Source organism: Carassius auratus, chromosome 21, assembly GCF_003368295.1.
Source record: "Carassius auratus strain Wakin chromosome 21, ASM336829v1, whole genome shotgun sequence".
Classification (NCBI taxonomy): Eukaryota; Metazoa; Chordata; class Actinopteri; order Cypriniformes; family Cyprinidae; genus Carassius; species Carassius auratus.
This window is the reverse complement of record NC_039263.1, coordinates 3,916,769-3,930,371: the sequence shown is the minus strand read 5'-3', so window position 1 is coordinate 3,930,371 and position 13,603 is coordinate 3,916,769. Positions and strand designations below refer to the sequence as shown.

The window sequence follows — 13,603 nt, the reverse complement described above, 5'->3', positions numbered from 1 at the left end:
TGCCTCTATGAGCGCTAACTCAAGGCCACCAAGAGACTTAATGCAGGTCTTTGTCACCCTAATTTTCAGTCACTTTCAGTTGTTTCCCAACAAACTGAAAAAGAGAAACTCACTACAAAAGCAACTGGACCTGGATTTCTTGCAGCGGATAAAACAATTTGAGAGGGAGGAAGGGCAGGCATCATAGCTGGTCTGTGTGTCTGAAATGCATACGCACACATGAATGCCCTCCTGTACACCTTTCTGAGGTAACTTTCAGCCTTGATGATAAAACTAAACACACATCGTACACTGTAACTCAGCAGATGGCAGGTATTTATATATAAAATCAAGATGGCTAAAACTAGCACCTATTCAGACCTGATACTTCTGTCAGCATTGACATAAATTTCCACTGGTTCTGGCATTTAGGTCCTGGACATTTCCATATGTATAGCCTTCCCTGTACTAATTATGCTAATCAGCCCTAGTGTTGGCTGCTGTGAAAAATACCCACATTAGGCACTCCACTGGCTGCTAATGCAGTTTAATGTGTGGTTGAAACATACATTCATCCCATGGTGAAAGGCAAAAATTTTCCACGTTGCTGGTTTCATTCAAACTGGAAATGAATTTATTGAGCCCAGAAACCATTTCTTTTCCACCACGTACTAAGAAAATGTTTTTTACCCTAACTGAAGGACAAAAAGTGACCAGATTCAGTTTTTTTTTTTTTTTTTTTTTGGATCAAAAGAGAATGACCCTCATTGGACTAAATGTAAGAAATACTGTCAGCATCGGGCAGCAAGAGGGGCAGCTTCTTGGGGGTCTGGGCTCCTACTGCCTCCGCTGGTGTTGTTCTAGTAACATTAGCTTAAGAATATAAACAGATAGGTGTACCCTAGCACATCTGCCATGGAGTTAGACCACATTTTGCCTCTGATCATGCCACCAACGTCAATGGGATGCCTTTACACCCTAGATATGAAACATGTTTTGTTGCTGCACTGACAACCTCTGGAACTGCATCATGCTCTTAACCACCCAAAGCATCATGCGTGCAACCAACAACAAGTGTAATGGTAAACAAACTGATTAGGTTAAGAGAATGAAAACCCTGGCAGAGTGAGTGAAGCCTTAATTGGCAACCCTCTGATCTGGGGGAGAAGGTTGTTAACTTTGAGAAGGGATGCATTCAGTTCATATGGCTGTTCTTGAGTAATGGGGGCTGGAAGGCTGGCCTGTGTGGGGTGGGGGGTGGAAATGGGGGGGGGGGGGGGTTGAAGTAAACATTTTCAACTGACCCAAGTTGACTCTGGCCTTGTTTGTACTATCTACTGGTGAGGTCTAAATCTCAGCAAGTTAGAGTTTATTTATGTAGCTGGGGTACTGTGGCTTGCCATTCACCTCCAATAATGCTTCATAGAGCTTTCTTTCTCTCAAATCCGGCACCAGGACTGGAAGACTGTGTATTTTCTAATGAATTATTGCATTTACCTTGCATTTCTTATTTGTTTAGATAACTGTTCCTAAAACTGAAAGGCCCACGTGTCTGTGTAAATCCTGGGCTCTTTGCTGCTTCCCTCCGTCTACATGCATGTGGACAAGGTCATTTATGCAATGTGTATATGTTCTTTATTCCTCTCTTCTGCTGCCTTGTGGCTTCATACAACTCAAGTGCTCCTGCTACCCAGATATCCCTGCACACATTTGAGTAATGTTTGTACAGCTTGTCTGTGTGTACACGTCTGTCAAGCACCCCAAAATCGTGTCAAAACGGATGAGAAAAATTAACTTACGACTGTATATGGCTACATAAATATGTCCATCTGTTTGAAAAAGTTTGCCGTTTGTTTAGCCCGGCACACATTTTTGCAATGACCGTTAAATGCCAACAATCCTTTTGGGAGGCCAGTATTACTCAAGCATATAATCACATATCAAAGTCTGCTCTTTGGCCCCACACCGACAGGGCAACTTGTCACTGACAAATCTTTCCTCGTGCTTCACTCTAAAAAAGCTCAATCAAATATTAAAATCCACACAATTAAAACAAGATGTGGCACTGCTCGGTTTGGTGTCAAAAACCAGATGAAATAACTTGAGCTTCTTTGAAAACACAACTTTCTCAATCTTTTCTCCTCCTCTCTTAATTCTCCAAACAAATTCCCCTCTGGAATCCGACACTGCACATAAAGAAGCAAACATGAAATCTAGAGTAATTTAAGGGTGTAAATACTAGAATGTTTCTCCACTCACCAACCTCCTAACCATCAGACTACATTTCATTTTATCGCCTTTTTCTCCTGCCTCACAATGCAAGATAAAAATCACACTTTCCCAAGAATTAACCCATGACTTAAAGGGATAGATCAGCCAAATGTTGCCATCATTTATTTACCCTCGTGTTGTTTTAAAGCTGTATGACTTACATTTATAAATGGAACACTAAACTGTGTCTATGCTATGAAATTCAGTCACTGACTTTCATTGTATAGACAAAAAAACAACAACAAAATGTTCTTCAAAAAATAGAATAAAGAAATATGTTTGGAATGACTCAAGGGTGTAATTTTTTGGGGTGAACAAACACTTAAGCCTTAACTAAGACTAAAGACAACTATAATTTGAACAGCCTGAACCGGATTAATAAATTGTTGGTCTGTTTTTACAAGGCATTTAAACACGAGGTTGCTACTATTCACACATTCGATGGAAGGCGGAAGTAATTACGGGTGGCCCGGGTGGTCTCTGAGGACACGGACACTTGGTGGCCTGGGTGACATTTGTGTAGGGGCTAGAGCAAGGAGGGACAGTTGATGTCACCACCTAGCTAGGAAGCATATGCTCCAAAATCCACAGCTGGACAAGTGTGAGATCCACAGGCCCTGACTGTTTTGCTGTTATTTATAGCTCCCTCACACACAACAGATTAGATTTTTTGTGACAAATGGTTTGCCACATTTAAAATGTAACAGGTATATCTAATTTTTGAAATGGAGCAATGCCTATGCCACATTCATTTTGTTATAAAATGTATTGGCTTGCCAAGTCATTGGAAAGCCCTCTTGATATATGCAACTATTTAGTAATCGCTAACAGCACCAGGGACCTTCTTAAATTCAATTCCCCATCACAAGACCCATTATAAAACTCTTTTGTTTGTCTCGGTGACTTTTTATGTGTATGTGTGCAGAAGTGAATGTGTGTGCCTGTGTGTGAGAACTAACCTCTCCTTGTTACCATACCACTTATTCCCCATTCAGCCCAGAGGAGCTTTGTCAATGGGCTATTGGGGGAAACAAGGCAGGCAGAAACTTTAGAAACACAGGCACTGCCTCTTAAAGGCACAGCGTTCCTTTTCAGTACTTTGGCGTTTCACTCCAGGACCCCATGCTTTATGTCTGCTTTACATTAAAACACAAATTTCACTGACAACTCCCTTTGCTTAACTCCAGTTAACTGTCCCACCAGAGAGCATTTGTTCATATATAACCTCCTTTACAGATCTAAAGATTTCCTAAGAAATTATAAACTTGTTTCAATATCATAGACAAAAATATGCTTTTCAGCAAGTCAGAAAACATATTTTTGACAACGATATTGTGAAAAAGCATTCATGTATAAAAGGTCCCACAATTGTTCTGAATCAAACCAATGCTAAGCTACCATGAACAACATTTCGTTTTATTTTCAAGTCAAACCCCCCCCAAAAAAGTGTAAAATAATCACATTTGATGTGCTTGTGCATGAGCGTGTGCACATGGTGTGTGTGAGTGTGAAACAGGTGGGTAAACTTCAGCTGTATTCACTTTTTTTTTTTTTTGGCAAAGGGGGAGCCTTTATTGTTGAATGGAATCCAAGAATAGTGAAGGACCACACAGCGAGCACGAGGGGGAGGGTCAGCACCTCAAAGATGGCTAACGATTCACACACAGCCCATCTGTGCAGGGGATCAGCAGTGTGGCGAAAGCCTAGGGGGCTTAGAAGGAATTTGGCGGTGTGAAAACCAAATAAAGCTCCCTGAAAATGCACAGATAAGTGAGGTGCACGGAAAGGACGTCAAACGGAAAATGGAGAAAAATAAAAACATCACACACAGCACCCACCGCAAACAATATAGGCTGATGGGGAGAGAACAAGAAAAGGCTTGCATGCGCTAGGAAAAAGAATGCTACGTGTGCATGACAGGAGATATGGAATTCCAGATCCCACGGTCTACATCCGCTCAAAGATCCTGAGACTTCATATCAGAAGCCCACACAAAGTCTGGGTCTATATCGCCCAACAACTGCACCACAATCACACTTTCAATCTGTTAAGTTAGCGAAGCTTAGTTAAGTCAGCTTGTTTGGGAGAGAGTTCTAAAATTGAGAGGTCTATTCTGACCCTATGGAAAGTGATGTCACAGCATGCAGTTCACAAATAACTTGTTCCTTCAGAGCTCCTCACCAATCAGCCCCAGAAATAAAACCACTCAGCGCAGAAGGAAAACATGAAAGCTTGGACTCACCTTCCACCCATAGTTTCTCAATGTCCGTTTCAATGGCAGCGACCCGCAAACCAACAGACAGGGCTCCGAACACAAGAAGTCCAATGAAAAGGACTTTTCCACAGTGTCGCTGGATGTGACAGCCCAGAGAAAAGAGAAAAGCCTGGAACGTCGCCCGAATCCACAGTGGCGCTTTCTGTCCCACAGCTTTCCCCTGAGACACAAGAGAGGAACGCTTATTCACATGTACAGTGATGCTATTTCAGATCAGTTGTAACACACGGTGCCCTGCCAGGATAGTGAACTGTCCTGACAACACATGAATCAATATTTACCAGTCAGATTATTTTAGTTTTTTTAAGACTTTTCTAAATTAGACACTAAATGAGTAAAGAATGTTAAAGATATTTGGCTACAACAATTCCGCAAAATAATGTTAATTATTTTAAGGTTCAGTTCAAATACCGGAGACAAATTCAGAATTCAGTTTGATTATTAATCCAACATAACCTATGATAAACACTCAAATCCAACCAATTTCATTTTATGGTAACTTGGCATGAGATAGACAACGTCAAAGGTCTGTTAAAATGTTTTTAATTTGCTATATCTTCATCTCCATCAATTTAAATTGTTCCTATATTAATTGTACCTAATCTGAAATTTTCTGTCATAATTCAATTTAAAGGTCTAAAAAGTTCAAATAATTTGTTTTCAATTTTAGTGGGTTTAAACTGCTTACAGTATTAAAGGACTTTCTCCAAACATCTCACAGGCCTGAGGTTTCTCATCTGGTCTGGATTTGCTGCTCCATCTCTTTATTAAAGAAGATGGTTTATTCAAATTATGAGTGTTAACAATCTATCGTACAACATTACAACTACATAAAAGCTCATAAAAAGCTTTAGCGTTAACATGTCGAATGTTAAAACACATTAGATCATGTAACCTCAACTAAAAGCTGTCAAACATGCCTTGCAATAAACTATAACGGTTTCAAGATACTTGGTTCTTGTTATCACACAGCAGCATGTTACACGGAAAGTCAATTTGTAAGCATTTCTGGCAGGCTGCAACAGAAAAGCAAACACGTTTAGAAGCAATTTGATCAAAAATGTAGATTCGTGTGGTCGGGCTTTGCAACTACCTCAAAAGTTTCCTTGAACTGTCAGTCCTAGCTGCAGTATAACTGGACATGTTTTGGTTTCACTCATGGGAGTTTTGACACATAGCCAAGCGTTCATGCGCTTCACTGATGCTTTGTCAGATCAAACTTAATCAGTGAATTCCTCAGCAGGACGCGCGCATTGTCAAACAAACACGCTATATTGTATCTAGACCAACCAGATTGAACACTGAGTCGGCATTAGGGACGAATTAAACGCGAAAAACCCTGAAAACGCGCGGACAGAAGAGCTAAATGAATGAAGACTCGGCTTTCATTCATAGAAATCGCTGTCCGCACTCATATTTAGCGTCGTCTACTCTCCTCCTGAACCGATTTCATATGCATATGTAGCGTGTTGATCAGTTCCTTCTCACTAGCGTAAAAAAGAGAGTAAATTCCCTGCAACACTTCTAAAACTAGGTTAAAGAAAGTCCTTAAACGTTCCCTGAAATATAAATATATTAGACCACGGACACGAAGAACAACAACGTTGTTTGTGTGTATTCCAGCGGAAAAGCGTTTGTCACCTTGGAAATCTGTTTTAACGCAAAGGCGGCATAGCAGTAACTGGGTCTCCGCCGGAGATCAGAGTTCACAGGCGGCGAAGAGCGTTTGTAACTTGGGGGTAAACCTCCTAAAACACCACCAGCCGGTCCCGGGTCTCTGGGATCCGAGGCCATAGTCCGACCGGGAGGAAGAAGAAGCGCTGAAGAAAGTTAAATGCAAACGCGGCGCGTTAGGCAAAAGCGATAAAATTAATAATAATCCAAGATTCGCGACACGCGCGTCCACCGGGTTCAACTTTAAGAAATATTCTCTAGTCTTTCCTTGAGCCAAAGTCTTCAAACTCCATCCCAACATTATGTGCTCGAGTCCGTATAGATCCTTCAGTCTTCATTCGTCCAGCTATAGCGCGTAACTCGTTTTAAAGCAGAAGAAAGTGGCGAGCGGATTCCGCCAGTCTAGCTCTGATCCTGTTGCAGTAACATTTGAAGTAGCGCCTTTGCAAACCCTGAAAAGGGTGGTTTGATGGAAAAGTGCTCTGGTTCTCATTGGCCGAGGAAGGGGCAAATTACTTTGCAAACATCTCCTATTATTAGCTGCTAAGCAACAGCTCACCAAAGTAGAGAGAGAGGGAGACCACCCAGGCAGGCAGGCAGCCCCTCACACCAGCGCCGGGAGGGGGAAGTGCGAGAGGAGCTGTTTCACTGCACTACTGCTCCGCTCTGCACATTCCCAATAGCCGCAGCTCGTATTTTAACACGCTATCACACTTTTCTTTTATGCTGACAGTCGGATGCAGAGGGAGACTTTACAAATTAATCTGCTCTTAATAAATCCGATAAAATAATATTTAATTACAAAAATAAAAGTAATTGTGAACAAAATATAAAATACAACAACACCATACAATAATAAAGATGAACAAAATGAACCGATTTCATGGTTTTGAAAACAACAAACTTGCTAGAATAATAATAATAAAAAAGAATATATGTCCTTTGCTGAGCTTGTCAAAGCAATCAATGCCAAATTAAATTCCAAAATTTGCATTTCTTGTGTGCTATAAGATACACTAGGGACTTTACACAATCATTTCTTTTTCTACAAAATTTTAAGAGTTTCTAATTATATTCAAAATGGTTAAATAAATCGTAAACAAACAAGAACAAACCAAACCACATGTACAACAAGCAATGCACATTGTGACTCAGGCACCACTTTTAACACAACAATTTAAGACGACAATTACATTTGTCATTCTTTGATAGATCTGCCCGCAGTAGATGACCCCAGGTTTAGGATAATGGTTTTAGATATTGCATAATGGCAGGGTCAAGTCCATTTCAAGGCTACTTCTAGTGATATACTTAATCACTAGATTGCTCCATTTATAAATGTGTCATATGAGACATAAGATGCACAGATTTTGTGAACCAAAGCATACTGTTGCAATTAATCTCTTTAGGAAAAAAAAACCTTTACAAACATATACATTATACACAGAGAATTCAATCACATTATAGAGGTTTGTGTGAAGTTACAGTACAATAGAGTTCAAAGGCCTTTTACAAACTATAATTACCATATAATAATGGTCATATTGACCTATGACCTACATGACCTATTCCCCCTGTCATTTGATGATTATTGACTCCAATATGATTACAGTCAAGATATTACTTCAAATACAGTTTTTTTTACTATAAAGAACTGGGGAAGCACAATGGCATGCATGCATGTACACTATAGCAGCACTGAGCACATTTCTCCAAATTGTTTAATTTGATGAGGGTACGGGCAGCTGGGAATGAGAGCTAATGTGGAATCTGAGGAATTGCTCCATGAGGTAGGGGGCCCCTTTAAGCCTAACAAACTGAGGGAGGTCCGAGCTGAGGTCTACAGGCCTTGGATAAATAAACTAGGGAGATGACCATGCGCTGTCCAGAAATCTTCCATCACACAGACCCTGAACATAAACGGCCCCAGCCCATCTCTGCTTATGTAAAGGTGAGCTCCAACAGAATGAAGCACGGCTATCAAACGACAGCTGAGAGGCTCTGCGGGAGAAGATGTGTTTATTTTCCCCAAAAGCTTCAGGGCTTAATTTATATATCTTATGAAGGCATCAGCACCATGAACGAATTGCTTTGAAACCACCAGCCAAGTAGGTTTTGATGGTAGCTGACACCTGTGAGCATTAGCACGCTTGGTATATATATATACACATATATATGCACACACACACACATATATATGTATGTGTGTGTGTATATATATGTGTGTGTGTATATGTCATATATATGTCATATTCTAGGTTCTTCAAGGTAGCCACCTTTTGCTTTGATTACTGCTTTGCACACTCTTGGCATTCTCTTGATGAGCTTCAAGAGGTAGTCACCTGAAATGGTCTTCCAATAGTCTTGAAGAAGTTCCCCGAGAGACGCTTAGCACTTCTTGGCCCTTTTGCTTTCTATCTGTGGTACAGCTCACCCCTAAACCATCTCGATTGGGTTCAGGTCCGGTGACTGTGGAGGCCAGGTCATCTGGCGCAGCACCCCATCACTCTCTTCTTGGTCAAATAGCTCTTGATGCCTTCAGTGTGACTCTACAATTTTCATAGTCATGAAAATAAAGAAAACTCTTTGAATCAGAAGGTGTGTCCAAACTTTTGGTCTGTACTATATACATATTTACATATACATATATATACATACATACATTTTTTATACATACATTTTATATATATATATATATATATATATATATATATATATATATATATATATATATATATATATATATATATAATATATATACATACACACACACACATATACACACCAGATAAATACTGTTCTTCTGAACTTTCTATTCATCAAAGAAAGGATCATGTGACACTGAAGACTCCAAAATACAGCGAAAGCAGTAGTATTGTGAAATATTTTTACTATTTAAAATAACTGCTTTGTATTTGAATATATTTAAAAATGTAATTTATTCCAGTGATGTCAAAGACATTCTTGTTGTATGTAATGTATTATATATATATATATATATATATATATATATATATATATATATATATATATATATATATATATATAAAAACACGCATACACACACATTTCACATATTTAAATTGGCAGTAGCTGACTGTTTTGATGTGGATAAAGGCATGGGGAAACACTAGCCTCCAGCTAACATTCAGGAGTTGTTTGGCAAATGTTTACAAAGCTTAAAATATTCTTAGCCCCGAAAGTGCTTTGTGACACACTGATGTGTACATGTTGGCATTGTAAGGGTCCGTCAGTCTCAAAAGGGAAAGACCCGCCACCCACAGCCACACATAAGATTAATTATGATAATGTATTTCTTTGCCCTTTGTCATCGTAATGAATAGCTCGCTTAAAAAAACTTTTTCAGCCTTCTTTGTTTGTGGCCCTTTAACAGGGGTATTGTTTGGACAAAACTAGCAGGTGGCAAGATGAAATCAGGCCCTTTTGTTTTCTTACTTATCTCTCTCTACTTATTTAGTGCATGTTGGGGTGCATGTATGTATATATATATATATATACACAGGTGCATGAAACAATGCTGGAAATATAGAAATCTTATTGATTTAACAAGTGCAAAATTTCAGACGTTTTTGGGTGGTTTCAATTCATCCATCTTCTCTTGCATATAGTGCTTTACATCTTCGAGAATCTGATAAGTACTTTGATTAGTCCTTGGATTTATTTCTTACAGAAAGAACAGAGCCACCAGTCGAAGGGCTGTAACTTCGCTGGGGTCGTGCGAGATAAACAAGCTCGGACATTATTTAGCGAGTGTCCTGGGGAGTGTTGTAAAGCAGCCAGTATGTTCATTTGAAAGAGCACACAGTCCCTCACATGTCATAGAGGTTATTGGCCTTTACAGGCCACACAGCTTCCATACTGTCTTTGTTCAGCAGTAAGAAAGTACTAATTGTTAAGTGTGTGCACTGAAGGTGGGCGTGAGGATTTGTAGGAGGCTTGTGGGGGATGCGGCGTCTTAAAAGAAGGTGAAAAAGAGAGGAAATTTTGTTTGTGCCTCATGAACACTGAAGACAAATTGAGGAAGTGTTCTGTTAATGTGTAGGGGTCAGCAGAAAACATGCAGGTTTTCTGCCACTTGGGTGGCCAGCGAGGCTCTCACCACCCTCCACCATGCTTAGGACTTCAACCTAGCATCTCCCCATCGACTACACACACACCACCCACCCTCAAAAACCCCACCCCACACACACACACATTCATACCATCCCTCAGAGCAAAGGCATCGACTGTATCTGTCATTTGTTTGGTCCATCAGATCACTGGCTCTCATGGGCTGGAGACACCAGCTCTACACTATCCCAATTGAAGACTGGAGGATGTAACAAATTGCATATTTATATCCAGGTCACTGTGATTTCCGATGACTCACAAGTACTTACTGTAACTACCACTTACACCCATTCACTCACAGAACTGTTCACTTTCATTTACAGTGCAGTTTGCACTCAAACAGAAACTTCCATGATAAACTTGAATCCTGAAAAAACACAATACCCACATCTATCTATCTATACATTTTAAAAAAAAAAAATTGCTGAAGTGTAATATTTGCTATTTTTTGATAAGACCATGGTGCTCTCTAAGGCTGCACAAAAAAAGATTATATATATATATATATATATATATATATATATATATATATATATATATATATATATATATATATTCTTCCCATTCATATTCACAATTTTGAGTACTCCAGGGTGATTATGAACATGAAATTATCCAGCCATTGCTTCCTGTTTCACAGAAATATAAATAGGGGAGAAAACAAAGCCCAAATGCCCTTAATCATCCATCACAATGAGAAAAAACAAAGAAAACATGATGTGCAGCAAAAAATTATTGAGCTTCACAAATAAGTGAAGTGGCTATAAGTAAAGAGCTAGAGCAGTGAAAATTCCCATTTCCACCATCAGGGCAATAATTAAGAATTTCCAATCAACAAAAAATTTACGAAATTGCCTGGAAGAAGACGTGTGTCTATATCATCCTAATGCACGTTGAGGAGGTCAGTTTGAGTGGCTAAAGACTCTCTGGAGAATTGCAGAAAATAGTTGAGTCTCGGGGTCAGAAAACTTTGTCAAAAAAAATCGGCACATGTTGTTTAGGAGGGTTTCAAGAAAAATTCTCCTAGCTCATCCAAAAACAAACTCCAGCATATTCATTCATCAGATGCGACTGGAACTTCAAATGGGACGGGCTTCTAAGGTCAGATATAACTAAAAAATGAGCTTTTTAGCAGCAAACACTCCAGATGGGTTTGGTGAAAACAGGGATAAAAAGTAACCCATGTGTACAACGAAATATACTGCTGTATTTTTGATGCTGTGGGCCTATGTTTCTGCTGGAGGTCCTGGACATCTTGTTTAGATACATGGCATCTTTGATTCTATCAAATACCAACAGATAAAAAATCTAAATGTGACATACTCTGTTAGAAATCTTATAATGGACCATGTTTGGATCATCCAACCGTACAATAATCCAAACACAAACCTCAAAAACAACACAAAAATGGGTCACTGGGCACAAAACCAAGCTTCTGCTATAGCCATTCCAGTCCTCTGACCCTATAGAAAATGAGTGTGGTGAACTGAAGAGCAGCACCACCAACATGGAGCTGGGACCCTAAAGGGTCTGAAGTGATTCTGGATGAAGAAATGGTCTCTGATCCCTCGTCAGGCATTATAGGAGAACATTTAGAGCTGTTAAACTGGCAAATGGAGGTTTAAAAAAGAATTCATTTTAAATTCTTATTATCCAATGAAAGGTTAGATTTTTTTTTTTTTTTTTTTTTTAAAAAGATCAAAAGGATTAACAATGCAGATTGATTTTCACAGCCTTCTTTGATCATATTTACCAAGGGTGTCCATATTTTTGGGCATGATTACCTGTTTAATCTTCATTGTGTTTGATTCAGTTTGGCACATCTTGAACCTCATCTTGAGCAGGCATAGAAAACCGGGCTGGAAGCTACCCAGAGCCAGCGAGGTGGGCCTGATATATGATCTGCTAGTTGACATCTGATCCCTGGCCCAGGAAAACACAAGCATCTGTCACATTTGGCCCAAAGGGTGGGGAATGACACTGAACACAGCTCCGCACAGCTCCAAACCAACACAGCCATGGGGACTCCAGCTCTGGGAGGCTTTGTCTAAATATACAAACCTTTGAAAAACAACTGCTGCCACATCTCCTGAGCCAGGTCTGGTGGTCCGAGCGCGGACACTGCGGCGAGAGGGGGCAAAGGCCACGACATCTGATTAGTTATCACACTGACAAAATGGAGGACACATGTTTCGTATTAGTAGATGACAGGCATTCAAAAAGGACCTGGGGCATTTAGGGATTTTTATTATTTCATTTCTACTTAACATGTGCAATGCATCATAGCACCAAACAATTCAATAAACATTATGTGTCTCCAGGGAGCAATTTATTATATATAAAAAAATATTATCAAGTCATGTGGGGGGAACTACCACGGATCCCAATGAGCTTAATGTGCCAAAAGTCTTGAATCATAATAAAGTGAAAAGGGAGGCTGAAATGAACAGTGACAATATCATAAATGCACACATTATTTTATGGATTCAAAGACAGCAAGGTGAAACACCAAAGAGATGTCACTATGAAATATTTAATTACACCCCAAAACAAAGCTTTGAAGACACTGAACGCGCAATTATTCCATCACTGACACTAAATGACTCGGATTGGGCCTAAAAACAATACGCTGGAACAGTTATAAATCACACAGAGCATCTTCCTCAGGCTCTGAATCCATCGTCACCAGGAAACCAGGGACCTGTAATTTAAGAGACACACAAGTGCTGGAATGCTATAAATCGTTGAAGGCAAAGAGGAAAATCTTTAGGAAGTACTCCTTTTAAGCATTTTGGGAAAGCCTGCAAGTATGTGAGAAAAAGAGACTGTTAGTAGTCGCTGTCTAACTGGGTGGTCTGTTTCTTTCAGTCTTTTTGTGTACAAATAAACTTATCCCCATTGTGGTTATCTGTTCCTTTCAGCACCAGAGCATGCAGTCTCAGTCACGGTGGTCACGCAGATGGGTGATGGGATATCCACTGGACAAACAACCACGACCAAACTACAAACTACACAGACACCCACCAAGATCAACACCTACAACCAAACACAATTTATGAACCTTAACCTAGTTTCAATACATCTAACACTTTATACCCATTTATGTTACATGATAGTGCACAATGCAATACCAAGAGGAAGTGATGGAGTCAGATGTTTCTTTAATATATTTACACTGCGGGTTTTTGTATTATATATATATATATATATATATATATATATATATATATATATATATATATATATATATATATATATATATATATATATATA

At 39.4% G+C, this 13,603-nt stretch overlaps 1 protein-coding gene across 3 annotated transcripts in view; it reads right to left on the bottom strand.

The window, feature by feature from the left end:
- The window catches only part of LOC113038251 (protein patched homolog 1-like), a 32,160-nt gene extending 18,665 nt beyond the window's left edge, over positions 1-13,495 (bottom strand). Inside the window, exons 1-3 of one of the 3 annotated variants that reach the window (XM_026195542.1) lie at positions 12,392-13,495; positions 12,115-12,253; positions 4,493-4,685 (exon numbers count right to left, since the gene is read on the bottom strand). In XM_026195542.1, the coding sequence (XP_026051327.1) occupies positions 4,493-4,685; positions 12,115-12,246 (325 nt within the window). In that variant the 5' untranslated portion in view covers positions 12,247-12,253; positions 12,392-13,495. Of the gene's footprint in view, positions 1-4,492; positions 4,686-6,166; positions 6,696-12,114; positions 12,310-12,391 lie in introns of those variants that run through there. The other 2 variants (XM_026195540.1, XM_026195541.1) reach the window with 2 other exon arrangements.
- Between the last annotated feature and the right edge of the window lie 108 nt (positions 13,496-13,603).